Here is a 25,702-nt window from a genome sequence, read left to right as displayed (position 1 = left end):
TCAAACACACTTTTGCTCCCTTTCAAACTTGCATTCGAGATTATTTTCACACATGTTGATGTTTTTCCCAGTAAATTTAAATTTGATTTGTTTGTGACATTTTTACTTAACTGTCATCTGCATGGTAGACATATGGTAAAAACAATAACTATTACAGCCACGTAAACAAGCCCCTTATCTGGCTCACTGTGTTATTCACCAAATCCTCCTGCTGTGAAAAAGCCACATGGAGTGAGTGTTTCACTGAGACAGAGTACAGCTTTATTAAAGTCAAACTTCAGGCATGTCTGAACTCTTCAAACTCAACTTTAGAATGAAAAAGGACAGAATCAATATTCTCAAATAAAAAGACAGTCATGTACAAAAAGAGTGTCGTCTCAACAGTCACACACATTTAGAAGCAGAATTGTACAGGCAAAAAGAGCACGCCACAGTAACATGATTCTATGCAAGTTCAATGCAAACTATTTACAAGTTCTTCAACAATATGTAGTATGCAGTAACACAGGTTGAACAGTAATTAACATGGTATTTTGTGTTCATCCACGTTTTAATTGAAGCAACACCAAGAGAGATAGATATGACCCCAGTTAGAGTTACTGTAAGCAGTTTTACTACAAGTAAAAAGAGATGATGATTGCTTATGAAGGTGGATGTATTTATTTATTCCAACACTATTTGACAGCATGTCAATTAGAAACTTAATGACAGTCGGCAACATTGCACAACAAACAAAAAGACGTCACAGTGAACTGAAACATGCCCTTTGACACATAAAAGGAGAGGGGGGTGGCATCCTAAATATAAGTGAAAAATCCTCCTCAGGCGATTTTAAGGGTCACTTAAATGAGAACAAACATGCTGTCTCTTAGAAAAAAAAAAGATGTGGGCAACAACAAATAACAACACAAACACATCCATTTTTGAAGTAACTGAAGTGGTGAACGCAGGGACACATAAATCAGTAATACTGCTGCTGTATCAGCTTAGAACAGCAGAGGAGGACAAACTGGCACGAAGAAATGATCGTGGTCATGCGATCTGCCGGTGCAAAGAAAAACAAAAGGCTGTTCGGTTTTGCAGAATCTCTGTGCAATATGGTAAAAAAAAAAAAAATGAAAAGGAACACAAATCAAAAACAAAACATTGGCATTGTCTGACGATGGAAGCATGCAATTCTAGCTGACCATTAGTCACCTTGAAAAGAGAACAAAGGCCGGTTGACATTATCACAAGTCATACAAATCTTCTGAAGCAACAAACACAAGAGTCAGGGATGCCTGCGGTCCGATAATCAACGCATGTATGTAACCTGTGTAAAAAAATAATACATCAATAAATAAAAAAATAAAGAAAATTCAAGTTTAGACACGCAGACCGTTTTGTGTATGCAAATAAAAGTGCCTCAATGATGCACATGATAATGAATAATGAAGTTATATTGAAAGGAAAAAGTGGGAGCAGTGTTAAATTGCATAAAGACATCAGCAAGTTTTGTCTCTTTTTTTTCAGGAATCCACTAAAAAGGACTTCCTGAAAGTGTCAGTGACAACAGGAAGAAGAAAGGAGAGGAGCTGCTGAATGCAGAAATACAGAAATACAGAAATACAGAAATACAGGATATATGGCAACAAGTTTTGGAAAACGTTTTCTCCTTCTTAAAGGCTCTTTAAGAGCCTGTGTTATATATTTAAGTGTGTATCGTTATATTAAAATCCTTTTCACTCAAACATGTACTTTACACTGTTTGAATTTCACTGTGCAGGATGATGTGCAGAGTCTGACACTATAGGAGGCAGTTTTTAAAGCGGAAACGTTTCTCTGTGCTCAAATTAAATGCAAGACATATGTATAAAAGTACTGATTCATATGCAACTTAAACACGTTTGAATTAAACCTCTAAAGCCTCCAGTGTAGAAACACGGAGACCCATTGGACTTTTCAGTGAAGTAAAAAAGTTTTAAAAGAGGAAGATTTGCTGTTTTATAGATTTCTTTTATGCAGAAAAATTAATATATGCAAGTTTCACTGCTTTTAATAAGGTCAAAGAAGTTTTTGTTGGCTTCAAACATTTCTGGAACTTTTACTTTATTGTATTCAGTGGCTGCTCTCCTTCCCCCCCTTTCTTTAGGCTTTTTATCCCTCTTGATTTACACTCAGCTGACAGTTGATCAGGTAAGAATCGCTAAAACAAAAGTAGTTTAACAGTATCTGCAGCAAATCCTTAATGAAGGTTCTAATTTTTTTGATTCCGTGGTTGTTTCAGAGGCTGCAGTTTGTGGTGCTTCTGAATTTAGGAGGCGTTTCTGTTATTTTGTCTACCCTCATTGGCACAACAAACTTCCTCTGAAATGACCACACAGCTGAACAATTTCAACAAAAACTGGACATAAGAACCTTGATGAAGGATTTTACTGCATGACTGTTGTGTTAGTTTAACTTAAATTGACCTGTTGTACAGCCACCTGAGTGTATCTACTCTTTGTATGTGAAGAGATCATAAATGAACTGAACAGATTTCAAAACATTGGCACGGTTTCACCCTGTGGCTCGAATTTTGACACCAACCGCTGTAGGGTTGTTGTTGTTGGTTTTTTTTTTGTAAAGAAAAACATCTTTGAAGGGCAGAAAACACAAAAAAACAGTCGTGTGACAAGCAAAGAATCACAAGCAGAAGGCCGAGGCGTTATTACAGAAAAGCTTCCCCTCTGATGATCAACTGAGTGAAATCAGCACAAAAAGCGCTCTGAAACTTTACATTCCAATACTGAACTGCTTCACTCTGCTTTGAACACCAATTACAGTGAGTCACGACACAGGCCGATGAGCAGCGGCTGTTACCAAATGTGGAATCATTACACCAAATGGAGAAAGAAAGAAAAAAAAAAAAAAAAAAAGATTAGATACAGGCATATCATGTAAAACTCCCCTGTGTGTGTTTTTTTTTTTTTTTTTTTTTTTTTTTTAATAGTCTATTTCACTTACACTGTGGTGAGGAGAGAGACGAATTACTGCACTGGTGTTTGAAAAAGAAATCGGTATAAAATGTGGTGCAATAAATACAAAAAATTTGGATTAGACAGATGAGCGATTAAAAACACTGTACAGAAGTTTGTATTTGTACATCATACTGGACTGGACTGTTGGTACACCATCACGTCTTTACAGAAAGCCCAGCCTTGAGGAGTTTCTCCAGGTGGAAAATGAAGACGTGCCACTGGAGGACATCGAGGACTTTGTATAGTACGAAGCTGGGCTGGCAGTCATTCCTACTCGTGCCAAAAAACAAAACAGCATTTAGGCCACTTTCCTCAAAAAGAAAAGAAACAAAAAACACACCCAGCACTCACCACATTTCTGACCGAGAGGCAAAAAAAGTTACAACACAGTTTAAATTCCAACGTTACTACGAGAAAAAGAGGTATCCATTTTGAAACACTTGTCATATGTTCTTTTGATATACATTTCTGTATATGTATGACCTAGCTAAGTTGTGTAGCGACGAGCCGTGTGAAAGTGCTTTTCAGAAAAGTTTGGCAAAACAAAAACAAAAAACCAAAGCATCAAAGCTGTCACAGTACACGAGTGAAATAAAAAACAAACCAAATTTGACTGAAATGGACTGCATCTGGGCAGGAGTTACTACAGCCAAAATCCAACTTAAGGCTTATTAACAACACTTTAAGACAGCACCAGTGATCACAAGCTGGGCCCCTCCATCTACTATACAAAGAACAGTAACTACTTGGAGGAAAAGTGAGAACAGAACGTGAAAAAGAAAATAAAAAAGGAATCTGTCTTGTTTAAAAAAGCGTCTGCTTCTTCCAGGAACAAGCAGAGAGGCGAGGCTACGCCCCTCCTGATCTTTAAGTACTTTACAATATCGTGAGCCAATTATGTACACCATGGCAAGTGAGACTGGCAATATGGAAATCACAAGTACTTCTGTAATGTCATACCATTACACTATATACCATTATATTTCACCTTAATAGGACTATTTTCACAAGGAGGTCTGCGTAATGTTCAACACCTAAACAAACAAACATAATACACCACTCACCAAGATGAAGTGAGAGAATCTGTCTGTAAACATTAACAAACATAGATACTGTATATAATTATATTCATCTATACCATAAGTATATTAAAACCATGTTTAAGGAAGGTTGGAATGTAGTGTGGTCCTGAAATAAAAATTGCACAAAATCGGTCATCTGCCCCGCCCCCTTTTTCTCAGAGACGAAGAGATAAATAAGATGACGGATCACAACAGGGGCGACGGAGAGAAGTTGGCTCGTCTCCATGGTGAAGCCATCCTGTGAGTGAGATGTCGACCACAGTTTACAGTAGGTAAACAAGGAGAAGAGCCGCGTGTTGGTGGTGGAAAAGTTCAGCTTCTTCACATCTCATCCTCCTCCTCATCCTCCCTCTTCCTCCTCCCTCTTCCTCCTCCCTCCACCTCACCCACTGAGTTCTTCAAAGTGCCGGTAACTGACGACGTGACAACACTTAAAATTTTCCACAGCTGTAAAAGTAATAAAAAAAGAAAAGGTAATGAGGTGGTGGTCTGGGCCCTTGTGTGGGCACAGGCGAGCTGCAGAGAGTGTAAGTAGTGGTGTTTTATGGCAAGAGGGGCGGGAAAACGGCGCACGATGTTGCCTGGTCACTTCCCCGGCTGTCGCTCTGCTCTCGCCACAAACGGCATCGAGGTGTTCATCAGTGTGTCTCGGCTCTGAATCATGACCATCGCGCTGGTCAAAAAGCACTGTATTCCCTTTGGTAGTGCACTGCTTCGGGTCAGAGGTGGATCAGAGCGCACTTCACAGGGAATGAGGTATTGAGGGGAGTTGCGGCGTCACTCAGAGGCCGCCTGGCCCGACTCCGGCTCCTCTTTGACCCTGAGGGGGCTCGGGGCGGAGCGACGTGGCTGGGTGGAGCTGGAGTCGGAGCCCAGCGGACTGAGCGGGTTGTGACTGGAGCAACATGGGCGGTCGTCCAGGGAGGAGGCGGTGAGTGCCCCCGCCTCGTGATCCCGGCAGAACGAGCGAGGGCAGAAGTCACAGAGAGACGAGGCCGGGGCGCCGCAAACACTGCAGTCGTGCCACGGACATTCCCAACGTCCTGCAGACAGGAGGAGAGCTCATTAGGGAAGCAGTTCGCTTCACAACCAGAGTATTTCTGCAGGTAAGAACGAAGTTTGTGGCCTGGCTGAGCGTTTTGAAAAAAAAACCAGAAACTATTATGAAAAAACACAATATATATATATATACACACACGTATGAAAAATTGTGTTAAACATATTGATAAGATTATAAATCGATGTGAGCTGATCTTTAGTATATTTATCATCACAACAACTGACCAACCCGAGTCATCTGTAACACCTGATCTCTACCTGCTGCTTTCCAGTTGGATAAAGTTCTCACTAGTCAGCACAGAAATGAAGGCAGACAGCTAACTGTAGAAGGCTCAGCGCCGACCCGTCAAAAAGTGTTACTTGATAAAAAGAACTACAGAGGTGAGCAAAGTGTTGGTAAATGGCTAGAAATGATCAACCGCTGGCAGCTACATCAAATTCAGTATCGACACAAATACAATCCATTAAGCTATAATCTGGTGGAACTGCAAGGTTAGCATCAGAGCTAACCCCATTGAAATAATATATGAACACTATCAAGTCTGTTTTTCTTGCGTCTCCATTTCCAACATTGTGTGTGAGCATTGCAGGGAGAGGCTGCAAGTTCACACTGTCAACCAAAAAGGCTGGAAAACATTTAGGAATTGACCCGCTGCAGAAAAATGTCAGGAAAATGTCAAGTGTTGTTTTGTCCTGACCGTATGGCGGCTTGGTGAGGTTGAGACACAGCAGGTGATACGCTTTCGGACAGTCCTTCCTGTCGCACTTCACCAGCTCTCCTCCTTCTCCACACCAGAAACAGAAGTACTCGTGTGTGTGTTTCCCCTCCGGCCGCAGCTTCCGCTTCTTCTGCTTCAGTTTGGCGTTCCTGGCCTTCTCTTCTTTCTCCATCACCACAGCGCTCTGGGAGAAACATTACAAAACAAAGAAATCGTCTCAAACTCAGCTTCCAAACTCAAGTTCGCTCTCGGGTTGGAAGTAGCTTTTTGGATTCACGACGATGAGGTAAATGTCCTCACTGTTGGCTGCACCCCGAGGAATCCGGAGCAGTTGTCGGATCCACAGTGGCAGGACGTTCTCCTGTTGCCCACACAGTGCAGGTTGTAGTTGAATGTCAGCTCTGTGCCTGCAGGGACACCGGGGACAAGAGTCACGTCACATGGGTCATCTGGGTTGCTCTGAGTGCAGGTAACATCGGAAATCAACAGGTGTGGGCACGTGTGCCCCAACTCCACGTGAACTCACCAGCCTCGACGTCACAGAGGGTGAAGAGTCCAATGCGAACGTCTCCGTTTACCGTCCATTTCTGGGTTTCACAGTTCGGGCTGCAACTGTGGTTCATGAACCGAGACGAGTTACCTTTTGGACCAGCGTCTATCACTCGATCCTGCCGGGAGAGACGGACATGAAGACACTGCGGTTAAAAACATGCTCTGATCCGAAAACATGTCTTCAAATATATTTACATCTTATTAATTACCTTGGTGAGGGTGAGCATGTAGAAGTTGGTCACGTGATTTTCATGGGCGCGTTTGATTCGCTGCTGGCACTCCTCTGAGTCGATCACCTCTCCCACGTACTCAGTCACAAAGTCACCCTGGAGAAAACGACAAACATGTTGATGTAGTTTTGGGCACCACAAAGACGCTATGATTTAAAATGATTAACGGTTAGTGAGAAGACTGGAGAAAAATGTCAAAGATGATTCAACAGGACACATGAGTTGGAGAGCCAGTGATCAGGATGACACCACGTATTTGACTTGAAGTTTCCAAACATTAGATACAGTCACCAAAGAAAAAACTATGTCTGGACACTGCTGAGACTTTATTATGATTTATTTACAGCTGTCTGGGACTGTTATCACGCGTTCATGTCTCCACTGACAGGGGAAGAAAGTGTGAAATATTTGATCTTGATTTGGGTGAGCATCTCTCACTTATATTTCACACAAGCTCAAATCGTTAATTGCAGTTAACCGTATGATACTTTAACACTGAATTTTCAACAAACTACTTTCATAACTTTTTCTCCTCTGGGCTCACGGTCACATCACAAAGACACAGTTTGCTGCTTTTAAAGGTCACTAAACCAAAAGAAAGTTTGTTTCGAGTCCTCGATGAGAAAACATTTCACAAAAATGAACTAGTTGCCTTTTTGATTCCTGGCTGAGCCTATGGTGTTTATGAATTTGATTCATATTGTTTCCAATACAACACTTTGAAGAAAATCTTGACCCTGTGTACCATGTGGAAATAAGCACAAGTTGACCAGTCTGCTGTGTGAGCTTGTAGATGCAGGATCAGAGATAGCAGTGCAGCCTCATTAGGGTGAATGGTCATTACATGTTATTTGTGAGATATTCAAGGTTGATTCCGATATCAAATTTGAATATTAACTGTCTGTTTTGTATGTGATTATAGTACAGGAATTTAGGACATGTAAAATTTAAGTAAATCAGTAACAGTGACATGCTGATGGTGTTTCAGATTAAAGGACCAGAAGTAAAGCTCAGCACCCACCTTCCTGAGAGCCTGGTTGGTCCTGAGGCCCCAGCCACGCCCGTCTGTCTTCATCACTTCAGTTTCTGCATACTGCCGCTTGGAGAAACACTGATTCTCACAGCTGTCTCCTGCAGGACATACCTGATGACAACAACATGTAGGTTGAGAGATGGCACTTCTCACTGTTTTTTATTTTAAATTTGTTTTACCTAAATTAGTAATCAGCTACACAAACAATAGCAAATGTGCACACAGACCTGTGGATGACACTCGTACTGCAGCATGCGGTTGAGACACTGAGAGTCGAGGCTGCAAGGATGCTCGTCTGCTGGTCGGCAGTTGCATCGTGGGATTTCTGACAAGTCGGCTACGTGCACCTGTACTTTCCCGATTGGCTTGTTAGACTGAGAGGAAAACATAAAATCCACAGAATCAGTAAAAACACTGAGGACCTAAAGAACACAGCTTCAGCTCAAACAGTCCTGCACCATTTGGTTTTTAGAGAGATATAAAAATCTTAATTAGGTAATTACCTTGATGAATTTGTAGGGTGGAGGTTTGCGAGAGTTGCGCTCCTGCTCTAGAGCTTCCCTGCTCTCCCTCTGTGCCTTGAGCTCCTGAAACCGCCGCGCTGCTTCTTCCAGAGCTAAAACATCAACAACATCTCAGAAATCCATCTTTAAAAGGATGAGATCACAACAGATTTATCTTGAAGTAGGAGCAGACTTTCTGGGAAGAAGTTACCTTTCTTGAAGGTTTTGTTGATGTTGATCTGACCCGTCACGAAGTTCTTGTCATTCTCCACGTAGGGGAAGACACGGCCCTGGTTGATCCAGTAGTAGTCGTGGGAGCCAAAGAAGAAGACAGGGAAGTCACCGATGTCGTGGCGAAGGCTCTGAATATTTGATGGCACCAAGCGGGGGTTGCAGATCTCTGCTGGCCACCACCTGCCAGAGAAAGAGGGCACTGTTCAATAAGAAGGAGAAGAACAGCAAAGACAGAGGAGAGCGTAGTAAAAAAGAAACATAAAACATGTCATCTAAAGTTCTTAAAGCATCAGGATGATGTCACACTAAAATTTACTTGGCTTCTCACTAATTCATGCTGAAACTTGGGTCAATGATAATGTTTAAGAAGTCGTTTCTGGCAGCACAAATACTTTTCTCTGGCAAAACCACAGATCACAGTTCATGTTTGTTGAACTGAAACCTGCATGAGATCTACATGTTTGACCAATAAATGGAATAAAAATTATTTATGTCCACACTTTAATCTAATACCATGTAAGAGGGCTTAAAGTGTGGACATGTTTCACAGTTAGTGTAAGACAGGAAAACACTACTACTGTGCACTGCTCAGTATTTCCTGAATACCTGCATCTATGACACCACTACACATCCTGTCTCTGTGTGAGGTGTGAAGCAAATTTGTTGCACACAATGTGGAAGGACAAGACTGTTGATCTTTTTTTACATTTTTGTTCATGTCAACTAAAGCTATTAAAAAAAAAAAAAAAAAAACCATGCATCATGTTAGTCCGACCTTACCCTGCCTGCAGTTGACAGCCTCAAGCCCATTTGTTCCTACTGATGACATAAATCTTACAACATGGGTCTTTGTAGTTCTACTTTTTAAAACCGCTGTGCCCAAAAAGTTACTTAAACAGGGGTAAACCGTTTTTGTTAGGCAACATTTTCTGTAGATTTACAGCTACAGGATGCTGCAAACTACAGTGCTCAAATCCATTATAATGAAGCAACATGTCAGACGTTACAATAGTGTGAGTCACTGATGTGTGTTTCCAGACATCAATAGAGGCCAATGACACAATGAAATTTGTTGTTGTATTTATGTCTTTTCGTGGGATGTTGTTTTGGCTACAAGAAAAACATGACTATCACCAGGCCTCTCCTTTAAATTTAACCATACCACACTTCCTACCTGTAGTTGCCCAGTTTGACCCAGACAATTTGTTTGTAGTGAGGTTTCTTCCCTGCCCTGCAGTCGCTGCAGGACCACGCGCCCTCTGGCATCTCCATCTCCAGACACTCCGGATGGAAGGAAGCTGGACATGAGTCGCAGCACAGCAACTTGCCTCCTACATTTGTATGGATGTACACATGTGTGCATGTGTGTGTATATGTGTGTGTGTGTGTGTGTGTGTGTGTGTGTGTGTGTGTGTGTGTGTGTGTGTGTGTGTGTGTGTGTGTGTGTGTGTGTGTGTGTGTGTGTGTGTGTGTGTGTGTGTGTGTGTGTGTGTGTGTGTGCGTTGTGGGAAGTGGGGTATGCAAAGAGAGGAGGAGTGTATGATTAGGTGATGCATCTTAATACCTGGACAAACTCTGAATCTCATTTGCAGACAAGCCTAAGAAAAGTATAAAAACTACAAAGTCTACAAATACAGAATCAACTTGGGGTCTTCTAACATCTAATCTGAGGTAAAACAGTGTTCATCATTTGTATCTAAAGCTACCACAATAACATCTGTTCAATATTCTGAATAAAAACCTAAGGCCAGGAGCTTTTTGCTCGAGTGAAGGCTCCTGTGACTGCATGAAGACGACCGACAACCCTGGGTGGGGGTTCTCAGGTCGGTTACAGCTTCTTATTGTAGCATAACAGCATGTCTGGCAATCAGATTCAGAGCACTGTACCAAGACCAGTCTAAGGGAAATACATGCGGCAGCACCGGAATAAGATCAGCCAGCGAGTTAACACTGAATCAGGGTTATACTCAAATCAATTATTGGCAAAAAGCAGGCATGCAGTCCTGCCAGTAAAGCAAACTTTTCCCATCACACATATCACATCCTGCACAGACCAGCTTGCATGGAATCATATGCTCATAATATTGCAGTTTCTAAATTTATTTTTAATGAAATGTAAAACTAACATCACAATTGAAGAGAGTAATTTCACCTGGGAAATTATTTTTGCTTAAATGTACTCAGATCTGGTTCTGATTGGGATTATATTCCATCCAAGGCAGGTCAAAGCTCAAGAAAAATGAAGGGAGCCAAAATATCAGATCATCTGAAAATTTCAGTCAAAAATAAAACTTAGTTGCAGTCAGCACAAAAGAGGTGAGGCTGGACGAGGCCTTTCAAATCAAAAATAAGCCCAGAGTGCTGAAGCAGAGAAGCAGTGCACCTCCAGCAGCGATAAGCTCCACAAACCAGACAGAACCAGAGCTGATCCAGAGCGTCCAGCCTCGGGGATCATCACTACTGCCCACAGCTTGGACCACTGATTGTATTTTCCGAGCAGAGAAATTGATTTCTCCTGTTTATGACAACTTTTTTTAATTGTTTCAAATCTATATACCTGGATTGATTGTTCATGCACAACCAGTCTCAGATTGGGCCTCATGCAAGAACCACTTATACAAATGGATTGGTGGCGCATACAAGTGAGAACTTGTTACAATCATCAATGCTTAATGAAAGTCCAGACAAGTCATGTACAGATAAGATTTTTCCACATCAACTTGATTTTGTGTCATAATGAGAATCGTATTGTTTGAATAGCTCAAATTTAGATTAACTAAATAAAAATGTACGACTCCAATAGACTAAATCATGACGGCTGGCCAATTTACTGAGAGGTTTTTATGATCTTATTGATATAACTTAGAAAATCCTCTCCTATCTACCACCTGCAGAACAATATCCATGTTTGTGAACCTGTGTCCTCTTCGCTGCCTCCCATCATTGATTGTGGACCACTATGCTTGAACAAGATATTTTACAGCTTCTAACTTTATATCAATCTATTCCCTCTTTGAATGTACAGTACTGTGCAAAAGTTTAGGGCACTTTGATGTTTAGATTCATATCCATCATGCAATTCCATCAGGGAGGCGTCTGATTGGCCAGATTCATTCAGTCGTAAAAGACTGTGAGCCCAAACACACAGCAGGGGTCATAAAGTCCTGTAACAGATGGTTTGGCCCTCAGCAGAGTCCTGATCTCCACATTACACAGTCAGTGTGAAGAGACAAAGGACACTGAGACTTAAATCTACTAAAAAAACATTCATGGCAATAGTTTTGAAAGCATCCTCATGTAACTTTTAGTGCCCTTATTTTTGCAAAGTACTGTATACTGTAATAATCAATTGTAATAAACTGTTATAAACTTCATAACTCAAGGTTCACTTTAAACGCCGCATCACATTCAACATCAACAGTGGCAGAAGGCCTACTGTATGACCATCTGTTGTCATGTGACAGGTCACATGACAGCTGCTGAAAAAGGCCTGTATATGCTGACAGTAATGTAAAAAGTTGAATAATTGAACCTTGAGTTAACTTCTAACTCAGTACTGCCTGCTCTGAAGACACATTGCCATCATCTGAATTTATATTTTGCAACGGTTTCTGGTCCTCTAATACCTCTGCGCAGTCTGTTTTTGTCTGCTGGTTTCTGACTGAATTACTTGAATGATTTCTTTTTGCCACACATACAGGATCCTGACTCTTAAACAGCAAAATAAAATCCATATTGTCAAATACACCTGCACTTTTCAATCTGTGACACGTCAAATTGTTTAATCAAGTTTAGTTTTGTGAATTAGACTTCCCACATGCTCCCCAAAAAGACAGATTAGTTATTAGAGTAGAAAACTGTTCTTGCATGAGGCCCACTGTTATCTGTTAATGCGTTAGGGAACTTGAAGTTACTTTGCGCCACTCTGCATTAAAATTAACTGCATGTTTAATCAGTTAATTAACTTTGCACCTCAAGGCTTTGAAATGAAAGATGTATACAAAATAAAAAGGGAAACTAAATCAGAATGGAAGCAGGCACAACACAAACACAGACCAGTGGGACAAAGGAGAAAGAGAAAAACTGTTCAGTTACCTTTCCCAACATTCTTTTTGGTAGCTGACGAAGGAGAGGGAATCATAGGTAATTTCAACTCAGCACGATTTGACTCAGTCAGAAGGTAGTGGGACTTATAGGCATATGAACTTAATATGGTGTCAGTAAGGTCTTGCACTAACAGCCCTACACAAGACACACAGGAAGAGACGGGGGTGAGCCGCAGTCAAACTCGAAATTACCCAAAAATTCACAAAAAGAGTAAGAACAAACACATTCCCATCTCACACACACACACACACACACACACACACACACACACACACACACACACACACACACACACACACACACACAGTTGTAACAAAACAAAAAAGGAACAAGTACAAAAAAAAAAAAAAAGAGGCCAAACAGTGCACTCAACTTGTTGTTAAACTGCCTAAAAGTCATAAAAAAAAAAGAAAAGAAAAAGTAAAAATCCTCATCATCAGCATTCAGGACAGATGTGACACTTTGAAGTGGAGTGCAGTGTAACAGCCTGAGTCATTCTTAGTTTTAGTACCATGATGGGAAACAAACATTACATTTCACAGCACTACTATTCATGAACACCAATGCCAAACATGAAACATGTACTATTAAAGATATCTAAACATGAAATATGTAAACACAATGTGGCTGTATGAAACAGTGGTTAAACTCCTAACAGAACAACTACAGTCATGGAGGGTGATCAGGTCCTGTTGATGCTCCATCGTGAAGTGTGAGTAAGAAGAAGTGGCGTCGTTGTTCGTCACAGGACTGAGTTAAGAGCGTCTGTGCTCGTCTGCTCCGTGTGTTGCTGTAGGGGAGGAAGGCCGTTAGCGAGTGCGGCTGGCAGAGCTTACCTCTGGCACACAGGAAGCACCAGCCCACGTTGATGGGCGAGGTGAGAAGACCGTTCCTCTTGGCGCTGCCGTGGTTGCTGCAGATCATGATGTGATGGGTGAGGATGACGCTGCCTGCCGCCATGCAGCTGTCGCCCGTGTGATACGCCAGCGGACAGCGGAAGCAACGGATCAGGCGGCCTGGACGGGAAGCGGAGGAGAAAGAGAGAGGCCTTGAGTTTTTCCACGCTCAGCGGTGCAAAGTTTTTGTGAGCTGCCATCACATGGGAGATGCAGCTGTGATACGGTGCAGCACTGAGCTGCTCGCTGCCTTTCACAACAGAGTTTCTGTAGAAATTTAGGTCATATTCCTTTATGGGTTCCAGCTGTAATTAAAGGAAATCAAAAGGAATAATACAACCTCTCTGTACTTTTTTTTTTTTTTGGTGGCTAGACTACAGAGACTTCAATCTTACGATTTTAAAATGTAATTTCACCGCGTAGTTTTATTGTATTTCACCAGCAAAATGGACAAAACACGGTTCCATAATGAACATTCACACTTGTTGTGTTTGTTTTGGATCAGTGGTTCTCAGCTCCTGGGACCACAAAACAAATCTGTTCTGTGATGCTTGATGGTGTTGATAAGAAAAACAGTTGTGCTGCACTAATACTGATAAATATTTCATAATGTAACCTTTTGGGCCTCAAACCATTATTTAAATGAAACCACCTCAGAAGCTAAGTGCGGAAATATGTGTCTGGTTGCATCTGGTTGTTGAATAACTAATCAACACCAGAAACACAGCAAGGAACTCCAAATAAACAAAAGATCAGAGTTTTGGGCTCCATAGACAAATGACTTTACCTGAATTTACCCGTGTTTACTCTTCATACTAATGCTGAAACACAGAACAGTGTGATGAGTCGAAGCATTATAATCAAACACCATGAAGCATGAACTCTACTGTACGTTCCAGCAATTACACCAACAGCCTGTCTGCGGTTCAGGGCTCGTCCCTGCTCATGTGCCGAAAGGTGACCAGCCCTGCTGACTAAGAGTATTACACAATCCTTGTTTCTTCTAAGATGCTCTGACCCGGGAGTCTGGCCATGACAATATGGTTCTCGTCAAAGTGCCTCATTTCAACGGCTTTGAACTTGTTGACTGCAAGAACTGACAGCTCACGTACTCCCTAACATATGCTAAATGTTCAAAATATACCTGATGTTGTCACCATGTGACAAATTTTTCAAGGTCAATTTTTAGCACCTTTTATTTTCAAGAGTCAGTTTATAACCAAAAGACACCTAAAGTTTGTTCAAAACACGGCACATCTCTTCCCTTTATCAGCAAAATAATCCACCACAATCGAAAGACATTTCCAGGTTACAGGGCAATACTTTTTGTTTCTCTCGTGGCCTCCAGATGCCCTTCACCTCAAACTAAACAGAGCACTTTTAGTTTGAGGAGGAACCGCCTGTTATCTTATTTCTTCCTCCTGTACTTCCCTCTTACATATTTTAGCAAGGAGGCAGAGCCTTGACCCTTCCACTCCTTTTCTCTTGCTTTTTTTCTATCGCTGTCGGTCAGCGACATCAGCTACGAAGTCTGAAATGCAACTCAAAAAGAAAGCCAAGTGTTTCAGAGATTTTCTTTAAATTTTTTCAGACAAAAGCAGCGGTTCACGGCCTTTCAGCTTCAACAGGAAATGAGAAGCTGTTTTACCTTTACTGGCTCGTTGCAGGTCTCTCTCCAGGCAGCAGGTTGAGCAGCTGTGCTGAGGGCAGCAGAAGCCTCCGCCCGCACTGCTGGTGGTGCCCGGGAGTTTACGGACGCAGTCCTCGTGGTAGTAACAGCCACAACCGGACTCAGAGCAGCGCGTCACCTCCCGGCCCACCGCTTTACAGCTGAAACAAGGATGACTTCCTGGAAAAGCAATGACAGAGAGTCTGCAGTAAAGAGATGCAGCGCAACGGACGTGATATTGAAGATGCAGTTGCTCTCCGACTCACTCACCATTTCTACATTCCAAGCAGGTGAATCTGCCTTCAGGAGGGGACGACAGGCCGAGACACTCCAGGTGAAACTGCCTGTTGCAGTCCCCTTCACACACCACCAGTCCCTCTCCATACACCTCGCAGATCTACACAAAAACACACACAGAAAGACTTTCACAACATCGCACAACTCCGCGTGTGTTCGATTTGAAAAGAAAGAGAAGACCAGAGATGATTCATGAGCAGTGCTGACCTGGCACACGGTGTCTCTCTTGCCGGTGCCGCTGTCCTGACGGGACAAGCCGGAGTCCACCGACTGAGTGTCTGAAGCGTCTGCGTCCGCTGCTGCTGGACTGTCGAGGCTTTTCCCAAATAAACCCTGGAGCACAGACAAGTACCGCATGTAAGCCACAGTGGTCACTACTCTTTCATGTGCGTGGATCAATTATAAAATATGTTCCTTTTTAACTGTGTGGACAATAAAATGTCAGCAAAACTTCAATGCTCTCAAGTGTCTTCTTGAGTTGAGTAGAACAGAACCCAAAGATGTTTCTGAATACGAGCAAAAGTAAATGAATATAATGTTCATCTTTGTGAAGCTGAAAGCACTTCACTTGTATTATTTCTGCTTAAAAAAACATAACAATAAATCCATCATCGGCTTGAGTAGTAATGATGTGATGAGCGTGAAAACAAACGATAACAAACTTAAACATTTTGCATTATGAAAATTTGTTTGAATAAGGCAAAGACGAGGAGTGGGAATCACCAGAGTCCCCACGATACGAAACCATCACTATATTTAGGTGGTGACATGATATTATTGCACTTTTTAACTTTTTGTAATATGCTGAGTGTTGTGATTTATTACCATGTTTCAACTGCAAAGTGTCCCCAGAGGACAACTTTGTCAACATCTGTTCAATCAATTAAAATCTAGTTTTTAGTCTGTTCAATTCAGTTATTTTTATTGCACAAAATGGGACCGTAAAGCAGACAGACTTGTAAAAACCTGTCAAAAATGGCAAAAGTCACAAAATATCAATCTTTGGCCTGTATCAACACAATATTGCCACATAAAAGATTGTAGTGCTACGCTGCATTGTCCTGTTTTCCCCACCTCCAGTAAAGTCCTGTGTTTATCGTGACATGTAAACATATCTAGTGTTTGTCGTTTCCCTGCGCATGTTTTCTACACCCACCTGCGGGTCGTTGAGGCCTCTGGAGTCGGAGTCAGACGTGTCTCTGTACTGAGATGAAGCCATCTCCACATCTGTTGACGCTCTGCTTCGCTTCTTCAGCGGCTTGCACGCATCGGAGATCTCACTGGCTCCTGAAGGACCACGAAGAAAAAGATGGATTTCACTTTTTTAGCAGCACAAGGAGTTTCCACTGCCAGAGATTTACAGCAGGCGTGAAAGAATGATCGCCTACCTTTCTGCGAACCCGTCCTCAACGTGGTCTCTGGAGCCATCTCAGCCTGTGGGGAGGTTAAACGTGGAGGTTTAGGATGTCATGGAGGTCTTTTTAATTTTGCTGACAGCAGGTTAGTTGAAGAAAGTTTCACACAAAGGCCACGAACAGACCAACATTAGCACTGCGCAAAATAATAAGCTCCCGCATTTTATAAGACATTATATAGTACACGCAAGACAAAATGATCTTTTCAGTGGTTGTAAAAATATCTCTCATATTACAATTCCCTTCACAGAGTTTTGGCATCTGATAAGCCCTCCAAGTCCTGAAGCTGTTCCTCCAACCGCAGTTCTCGGCTCATATTTCATTTTTCACTTTTTATAATATTTTGGGCAGCTGATCTTTCACTGAGAAGACACTGTATTGGAGACGTAAGGAGAGAGATATATCCGTACATGTCTTTTAAGCACAGTGCTGTTTGTGGTCTGAACACCAGGTTAGCTGTGGAGGACTGATACCTGTTCCTTTTTGGTTTTCTTCTTCGGGACGGGATCGTTGCCTCTCTCTGACTCAGACCGGCTCCTGACTGATCGCCGCTGCAGCTTCCTCTCCTGAGAACCTGGAAGCACAAAAATATGGAGCCGTGAATTGTTTTATGGACTTCACGGTCATTTCACGTGTCTAATATTCATTAAAGCACCATGCATGTGTTTTACCAACCCTGTGGACTACTGTAGTGCGATCCAGGAGAGGAGGTCTGCTGCATTCCTCCCTCCTCGCTCCTCCGACTGGCAGGGGAGCCTCTTCTCTCTTCCCTCTCCTCCCTTTCTTCCCTCTCCTCCCTCTCTTCCCTCTCCTCCCTCTCCTCCCTCTCTTCCCTCTCCTCCATCTCCTCCCTCTCCTCCCTCTCCTCCCTCTCCTCCCTCTCTTCCCCGTCTTCATCTCCTTCATCCCCGTCCTCCTCCTCCTCTGGACTGGGCTCAGGTTTAGCTCTGCAGTCCTGCTGAAAGCAACATATGGATATAACTTCACAAGATATCTATGTCATGCACAGCTTTTTGTGTGGGCGTTACACCGACCTCAGGTGAGCAGTATCCCAGGTCGGGCTGCCGGGCCTCTCCCTCCACTCTCTCCTCCTTCTCCTCTTCTTTGTCCTTCTTTGGAGACGGAACTGCTTTTTTCTGCAGCAGAGGCCAGTCACACTTGGTGATCTCCACATTCAGCCTTTTCATGGTGATGGAGAGCGGCAGCAGCTTCCTGGCGGCTGCTGTTTTCCAGGCCCTGACCGGAGGTGGCGAGTCTTGCTGTGCATCACAGCCGGCGTTGTGTTTGGGCGAGCCGGCCTTACGTTGGTCCCCCCTCTGGTTCTTCTCTTCACCTGAAGCCTGCGAGTTGTCGTCCGTGTTTGAAATGCTACACTGTCTCCGTGGCAGCTGCCGTCGCGGCGGCTGCTCTCTGTCTGGTGACTTCACATCTCCGTCCTCCTTCTTACTGATCGAGCCGCTGGAGCGCCGGCTTCGTTTCTCAGCTCTGATGTTGGGCTTCTTGCTGGGCGGGGCTTCGTTAGGGTCTGGGTCAACGTAGATGAAGGTGTAGTTGTCAATTCGCTCTTGGCGGCTCATCGGGAAGGCATCCTCAGCGTGGCCCACACCCACCTCCCACTGTGTACGCTCCCGTTGAGGGATGGGCTTAAGAAGCTGGAAAAGAAAATAAGATACAAAACTGATGAAGTCATGAACATACAAATATGAATTATTACTGGAATTCATGAGGGTTTAAATAATGTACATACGTCCCCACTGATCCAAATATTGTGACTTTCTGCGGTAAACGAGCCCAAGACTTAACTAGAGTTAACTAAACAGGAGTGACTCACGACGATTGAAATACTTGAAAGTGAAAGAATATGAGTTAAAAGAAATTGTTGAACTACAAACGTCAATGTCTTATGATCCCAAGGAGAAGGGACGAGATGCGTAGCAAAAAAAAAAATTATTCCTTCAACACTTAATAAGGTCCTCATGTGGAGAGGAGAGCTCAGACGAATCTTCCACTGAGAGAAACTGAAGAGAAAATCAATAGAGATTCTGAAGAGCTGCTAATTTTTCTTTCAAAATAATACATTTATGAATTAATAAATTGTAATTAACATCTCGAAGCTGAGTGTTGGCTCCACATTAGGTATTCTTATAATACAATTTTCACCTGTGAATAACCCTTTTTAAACTAAAACAAAAAAATAGTGTGAGTCTCCGGTTGTCTCCGGAGTTTATTGTTGAACTGTAAAATACTCTTTGAAAACTGCTCTGCAGGGATTTTTTTTTTTGTACTACAAAAATATATCGCATATATATATATATATATATATAACATTTGAATAAGCTTCAAAAGCCTACTATTAATTAGTTTATACCGCTACCAATACTGTAATCATTGTATTAAATTGCACAGTATGAGGTTACCGTATTCACTAAGAAAAGTCAACTCCTAATTAGGGGTGAATGATATGGCCCACAAATAATATCCCAATATTTCAGGGTAGCTTTATATGTCAACATAAATGTAACAGTTTGCCTTCAAATATTCATTAAAAATAACATATTACTGCAGTTTGTTTGTTTTACATCTGATTTTTGTGACCAAACCACTTCTACACCACAGAAGTCGCTCCTCTTTTTTGAACTAACTCTTCCAGCCATGACTGTTTTTTCTGTGCGGAAGTGAAACACTTAACATACCACATATTGTTATGCAGCATAACAGTGAGGCCATTACAATCAAGCATGTTCATATTGTGGAATTGTCTTTATCACAATATAAATGTATTCCATCATATTAAAGATTGTAAGGATATTGTTCGGACACATCCTTATTCTTAATCACATTAGATGTTTAAGTTACTATTTAAGGCACATCTTCTGTTAACGAACTATAAAGTTATAAACCTTGACTTTTTTAGATTCTCCTGTTTCTTAAAGTTACATTGGTTTAACGTCTCCTCCCGTGTAAATGTCTGCATAGCATCTGAATAAAATTTTTTATTTTTAAAAGCTCCCTGTGTTCATATTAGATTGGTCTGACAAGATTGCTCTGATGCATTTGTACGTACTTTGTGTCTCTCCACTTGGTTTGTGGTTTTGCGCAGCGTCTCGGCCTGAAGATCGTCGAACTGTTGCTTCCCCATGTACTGGACTATCCTCTTCTCGTGGATCCACGCTCGTTCAGCGACACTACCGAAGAACTGGACGTGGTACTCCCTGTGACCTGCACAGCAGCAGAGAGCAGAAATCAAGCTGTGGCCCTCACGTCCTTCCACATTCACACACTTACAAGATTACGACTGTCCGGGTTGTTTGTTTTAATGAATTTTACCTCTGGTGTTGATGCGAGTGTGGACCTTCATCTGTGGGTCCGAGGACACCATGCAGGGCCACCAGGGGTAGGTGCCCACCTTGGACCACACCAGATCTCCTATTACAAACTCCTTACAGAAGCCTGTCTCTTGGATCACTGATGGATGATGGACTTTAGGAACCTGAACATGAACAAGTCACTGGTCAGCTTTTGAAACCCAAACAAAGAGAGGTGCTGTGTGTTTACAAGCTACAGTGATTGGTGTGCGAAGAATTCAAACTACTTTGGAGAGCGAACAATCGTGCTCTTGCCTTCGGCGTCTTTGGTTCGGTTTTGATAGCGGTGTTCTGAGGCATCTCTGTCTGGGCCGGCGGTGCTTCCTTCGGCTGGGGCTGGACGTGGGTGTCCTCTGTCTGGGCCGCGGTACCTGCCTGTATTTGGCTCGGCTCCAGGCTCTGTTCCTGGACCTGCAGTTGCAGCAGTCGCGCACTCTTTTTCCTCTTCTCCTTCTTCCTCTCATGTCTGCGCTGCTGCATCTGAGCGGCCTCGTTCTTCTGAGACTCCTTCTGAAGACGAGAAAACAGACAAAGGAAACCCGCGGTGAAGAGACATCGCTTCTTTCTTTTTTGTCCTTCTTTCGTTTTTGGTTTTTACATAAGCGTCACTCAAAAATCTATCACAAATGCCTGCTGAAATCAAAACTCCTTCAGATGTCCACTTCTTAAGTGCTGCTGAGAAGATGATTAAAAGTAAACTAACAATTCCACATGAATTTTAATAGATTAGACTTCTATTTTGCAGGTGAGAACTTTTCTGTGGTTTGTTTATGGAGCTGAAACAATTGTAACATTTTAAGTCATTTTTCAAGGTTGTGGTGGAAATCATGTCACTGTTGACTCCTGACTGACACACGACTCGCACTTTGTGCTGTGGATCACACAAAACCAATACTTCTGGCAACTAAGCATTCAATTTATATACCTAATCAAACTTGCTACTCCTACTGACTAAGCATTAATATAATATGGAATCAAATTGAAGTAAAAAGATATAGGTAAGTGAAAGAATCTTCCACAAGGTCAAATGCACCCTTAAAAATCTGGTTTTAGTCTCATTTTCATGGTCTTTTAATTGTAAACTCAAAATGTTTGTGTATTATTTGGACAAAGCAAGCTATATGAAGACGTCATCTTGGACTCCAGGGACTTGTGATGGGGATGTTTCATTATTTTCTGGACAAGCAAAACAATTAACTGATTAAGAGTTTAGGAACAAATGAGAAGTTTGCTGCGTCTCTGAACAATGTTTCAGATGTCTTAAGGGTTTATTTTATAATGTTTTTGGTCTCTGATGGATAAATTTGAAATGATAAATCAATATCATCTTACAATTGTTCTCATTTAAATAGACTGTAAACAGGGACATAACAAATACAGAGCTTAGAGCGGCAGCAGTATCATCGCTTCAGATCAGGTCAGCCTTTGCTCTTTTATTTTTCTCTTCTAATTTATTGAGTATAAAGCTTGACAGCAGAAATTACCTTCAGGTGTAGTTTTGTTGACTTTCAGACACAAATAAAAATACGCAAATATAGAAGAAAGATTGTTTAAATAACAAACACATTGAGTTTAATACTGAAGTCATGATGATGTGCAGGCATAGCATCAACAAAAAAAGCCTCGAAGCTTCTGCTTACACAGAAGACGACTGTGGGATGTGATTAAAAGCTGGTAATTGAGTTTGAGGTTGTTAAGTGAGCTATCACACTCAAGAGGCTTATCAGGTAAACATTACTGGGCATCTCAACATTTTTTAATTCATTGTTTATCCTCAGCACTAGTTCAACCCAAATATGTTCAATTAACAGTGAACTAAAAGAGTTAAACTCTTTCATTTAAGAGGCTAAAGTGTTTTATATTTTTGCTGTAAGATCATCTGAGCAATTAATAACAACAATGCGTACTGATCGCTTCTTTAGCCTGACTGGACAGGACAGTGTGGAGGTGGACAGGACGCAAGAAAAGAGAGAACAACAACATGCAGCACAGGACCTCAGGTGGATTATGTCACATACACCTTAACTGACTTGTCGATTAATTTTCTGTTGATCAACTAACTGCCAACGCAGCTAATCATTTCAGCTTTAACATGAAGTACACTTTTTAAAAATGTCATTAAATATAGGAGACTGTTCCTTCCTGTCCTTAAATGAAATGAGTCTTTGGATTGAAAACTGTAAACACAAGTAAGAAAATGCAGAAGATATGAGGACGATGTCCTCAGTGATAGACGCAGACTTGTGTCGCTGTGTGTGCGTGAGTGTAAACTAGCAGCTGAGCATTCATTACCTGCAGTTCGTGCAGCAGGTCTCCGCACAGCGCCGATTCAAACAGCTCTTTTCCGTTCTGGTACGTCTTTATGATCTTCAGCTTGATCTCCGGAGAGCTGGTTTTCTTCAGCACCCCAGCAGGAGTGTTGGACGGAGTGTGGGAGGGCTGAGATGAGGGGGTACTGTCCACGAGGGAGGGGGGAGGACTGGAGGAGGGCAGGTGTAGCGGGGGAGGAGGAGGGAGGTTGTGGGTCATGATGTGAGGCGTCTGGGGCAGGTGGTGCTGGGAGGGCAGCGGCTGCGGTGGAGGACTCTGCGGGTGCAAGTGGGTTTGTATGTGCGGTGGGTTTGAGTGGAAGTGGTGCGCGTGGTGGTGGTGGTGGTGGGGGTGGTGGTGATGGTGGTGGAGATGCGGGTGATGTGTGGGCAGCGGGGGAGAAACAGGAGACAGAGGCCTCTCCTGGAGACCGGGGCCTCTCAGGACGGTCCCCTCCCCCGGCATGAGGCCGTGCTCTCCGTAGCTGCGGATGGCACCGTAGCCGTTGGCAGAGCCGTTGGGGAACTGCGAGTACATGGAGAACTTGGCCTGCGGCTCGTACAGGCCCAAACCCGGCGGGTAGCCATTGGGGACCTGCGGCATGTCCTCCGCGGCTGACGGCGGGTAAGGAAACTCTGCATCCAGGGCAGCATCGTAGGAGGGACCACCATCCTCACCCGGGTCACTGCCGGTGTCACAGGTGCCTTCCTGTCTGATGTTGGCTGAGTCAATGAGCTGAGGGGGTTGCTGAATTGTATTTCCCATGATCCCTTGCATGAAAGAGAAGGAGAAATCCATTGTTGGGCTCCTGCATCCTTAACTGTCTTTTTCTTTGACTGGACCTGTTGGCAGAGACAATTAAATAAGACACAGGAGACCTCTGATTGGCCCGTCATCGCTTAAACAACCGCACACCACCGAGATCTTCTTCTTTAACCTTTACGAAGCCTGAGGGAAAGATATAACACACACCAGCAGTTGAACATTACAGACATCAAACTCCCTGATTCCTGCAACTCTCACTGCACTGTGTCTGGACTCCTGAGTGTTCATGCATCAGGTACGGTGTATACTGTCGACCACACATGGCAGTTTCATCGTGTTTTGCTCCGCAAACTACCACTGCTCCTCTTCTGGGACTCTATTCATCCCCTGGTTTGATGCGTATCAGCTTTTTTTCTGGTGATTTCATAAAACATTACATAATATAATCTGAATTTTTATTTTGACACAAGTGGACAGTTTTTTTTTAATCCATCTTTAAAGCTTGATTTGGCATGTAGAGGTCATCCTGTAAAAACATACAGCATCTCTCTCATCTAACCTCAGCCCTGATTAAACTAAAGAGCTCAAACAATCAGTAGATTAACGAAACAATTTTAATAATCACTTCAGGTGCAGTTGGAGTTGAAATCCACTGGTTCCTGTTTTTCAAAGTCAATAATCGTTCTTTTTTTTTTTTTTAAAGTCTTTTATAATAATACACTGAATATTTTAGATTTTTGGACACCTGGTCAGACAAAACGAGCTATTTAATGATGTCGACTTGCACTCTGAGGAATTGTTTTACTCGTAGACCGTGTAATAAACACCTGTGAGGAGATGATCTGCAAATTGATTAATAGTCGTGGGTCAAATCCCTGAAAAACTCAAGAGGCCGGTCTGAATGTTAGGATGCAAGAGGACGATAATCGGACTGGTGTGGTCATATCCAATCACCATCTTTGGTCTTAAACTTGCTCCCGGTCCTGCCCGAGAGGCTCTCCTCTTTGACATCCATCTGTGGACTGGTTTCTTTTCACAAAACTACTGATCATTTTGTGGTTTTTAAATACCATCCACACAAACATATGGTGGCCTGCTATCAACAAACAAAACAAGGCCGTTTTTGCCCTCTTAAAACATGACACTTTTAACATCTGCAACGACCACTCAGTCACGTCGAGTGTTTAGTGGACGGATTGAATGGATGAATCCTCCTGATTGTGGATTAATGTGCGGACAGACTCGGGCTGTGAAAGGTGAATAACGGTGATGTAAACATCCATAAGGTGTCAACCAGCGGTCACTATCTACCCATATTGTCTCCTAATCCTCTGCCGGGGGTCCTAATCTCTGAATCCCTGGTTACAGCCGTGTGGGTTTATTCACAAACCGACTGCGCAGACATAAATGTTTCACTCAATGATTTTTTTTTTTTTTTTTTTTTTTTTATAGCTTCCTGCGATGATTAGCTCGAAGCTACCTGGCATCAAAGGGATCGTAATGGAAACCTGGGGGGGAGACATTTAAACGGATGGAAAGCGACGCACGGCACGGGGAGACGAGCGTTTGCGTCTCAGCGCACACGGCTGCTCGTGTCCAGTTTATTGTCGGTGCGTTTACGAGCACCACACATGGAGGAAGATGAAAGGACGGGGGAGCTAATGCTGGCTAAGCTAAAGAGCCACTGCCAATATGGCTGCCTTTTTTTTTTTTTTTTTTTTTTTTTTTTTAACCCCCCCTTTAAATTTAAATCAAATAGTCTGCCGCGATTAAACCTCCCGTCACCGGCCGGGGTTTGGAGGAAAATGTGCCTGGGAGAAAAAGAAAAAAAAAAAGAAACCCACAAGCGGGGCCGTGCGGGGAGGAGGTGATAACAGCATGCAAGATATGGCACAACACACGCTGAGGAGAAGGAGCGAAGGAGCAGCGCGGATCTGGTGGATGGAGTCGAAAAGATGCAAATAAAAGAGATGTCAGTACCTTCAGCGTGTCCCATTCTAAACACATACACCAGCCAGACACGGTTCCTCGTTTAATCTATGGGGAGAAGATGAAATCAAATAGAAGAATAATCCTGGACTGTTGATTAAAAAAAAAAAAAAAAAGCTTCAGGGCCTTTTTTTCCTTTTTCGTTTTAACGCAATTCTCCACAGAGAGGAGGAGGAGGAGGTGTTACGCTATCTGGTCGCTGCCCAATCCCGCAGCCGGGCTCTCCGTCAAGTGAGAGGCGCGCAGCGTTTAGTCTCCAAAACCCCGCTGGAGACGTTCAATTCTCAGATCCCCCTTTTTTTTCTTTTTTTTTTTTTTCTTTCCTGTTTCCTAAATAATAATCTCTAGCTCCCTCTTCCTCCCGGCTCAACAAAAAGCACCCTCTGCTTTTTTCGAGGCCCGCTTCGGTTCTCCGGCTTCAGCGCCAAATCACACAGACGCAAGGCAGCGAGGGTCAACAGAGGCACACCGGGATGTG

At 42.8% G+C, this 25,702-nt stretch overlaps 1 protein-coding gene across 3 annotated transcripts; it reads right to left on the bottom strand.

The window, feature by feature from the left end:
* Positions 1-238: 238 nt before the first annotated feature.
* On the bottom strand, positions 239-25,702 carry nsd3 (nuclear receptor binding SET domain protein 3). Of its 3 annotated transcripts, none has more exons than XM_069707783.1 (25): positions 25,216-25,702; positions 22,453-23,312; positions 20,416-20,670; positions 20,123-20,285; positions 19,860-20,014; positions 17,830-18,447; positions 17,471-17,753; positions 17,269-17,369; positions 16,769-16,814; positions 16,537-16,667; positions 15,588-15,713; positions 15,354-15,480; positions 15,063-15,263; positions 13,355-13,534; positions 12,507-12,653; positions 9,586-9,742; positions 8,389-8,591; positions 8,178-8,290; positions 7,902-8,048; positions 7,663-7,785; positions 6,621-6,737; positions 6,386-6,527; positions 6,160-6,266; positions 5,839-6,043; positions 239-5,124 (listed from the first exon to the last, which is right to left on the bottom strand). In XM_069707783.1, the coding sequence occupies exons 2-25, from the start codon at positions 23,266-23,268 to the stop codon at positions 4,859-4,861; spliced, it is 4,929 nt and encodes a 1,642-aa protein (XP_069563884.1). In that variant the 5' UTR covers positions 23,269-23,312; positions 25,216-25,702; the 3' UTR covers positions 239-4,858. The 3 variants fall into 3 exon arrangements, with proteins under 3 accessions (XP_069563884.1, XP_069563886.1, XP_069563885.1); XM_069707785.1 differs by having other exon boundaries at positions 12,507-12,530; XM_069707784.1 differs by having other exon boundaries at positions 17,471-17,750.

This window comes from Brachyistius frenatus, unplaced genomic scaffold (genome assembly GCF_029030835.1).
Source record: "Brachyistius frenatus isolate BFR_SWC_R1_liver_20210118 unplaced genomic scaffold, ASM2903083v1 Contig_72, whole genome shotgun sequence".
NCBI classification, from domain to species: domain Eukaryota; kingdom Metazoa; phylum Chordata; class Actinopteri; family Embiotocidae; genus Brachyistius; species Brachyistius frenatus.
This window is presented reverse-complemented; position numbering and strand designations above follow the sequence as displayed.

Excerpts from the sequence above, each read along its gene's own strand:
- nsd3 (XM_069707783.1), bottom strand. The coding sequence starts at position 23,268 with ATGGATTTCTCCTTCTCTTTCATGCAAGGGATCATGGGAAATACAATT. Across the intron at positions 18,448-19,859 it reads ACCAAGTGGAGAGACACAAA|CTTCTTAAGCCCATCCCTCA; the intron begins GTACGTACAAAT and ends TTTCTTTTCCAG. Across the intron at positions 7,786-7,901 it reads AGTACGAGTGTCATCCACAG|GTATGTCCTGCAGGAGACAG; the intron begins GTCTGTGTGCAC and ends TGTTGTCATCAG.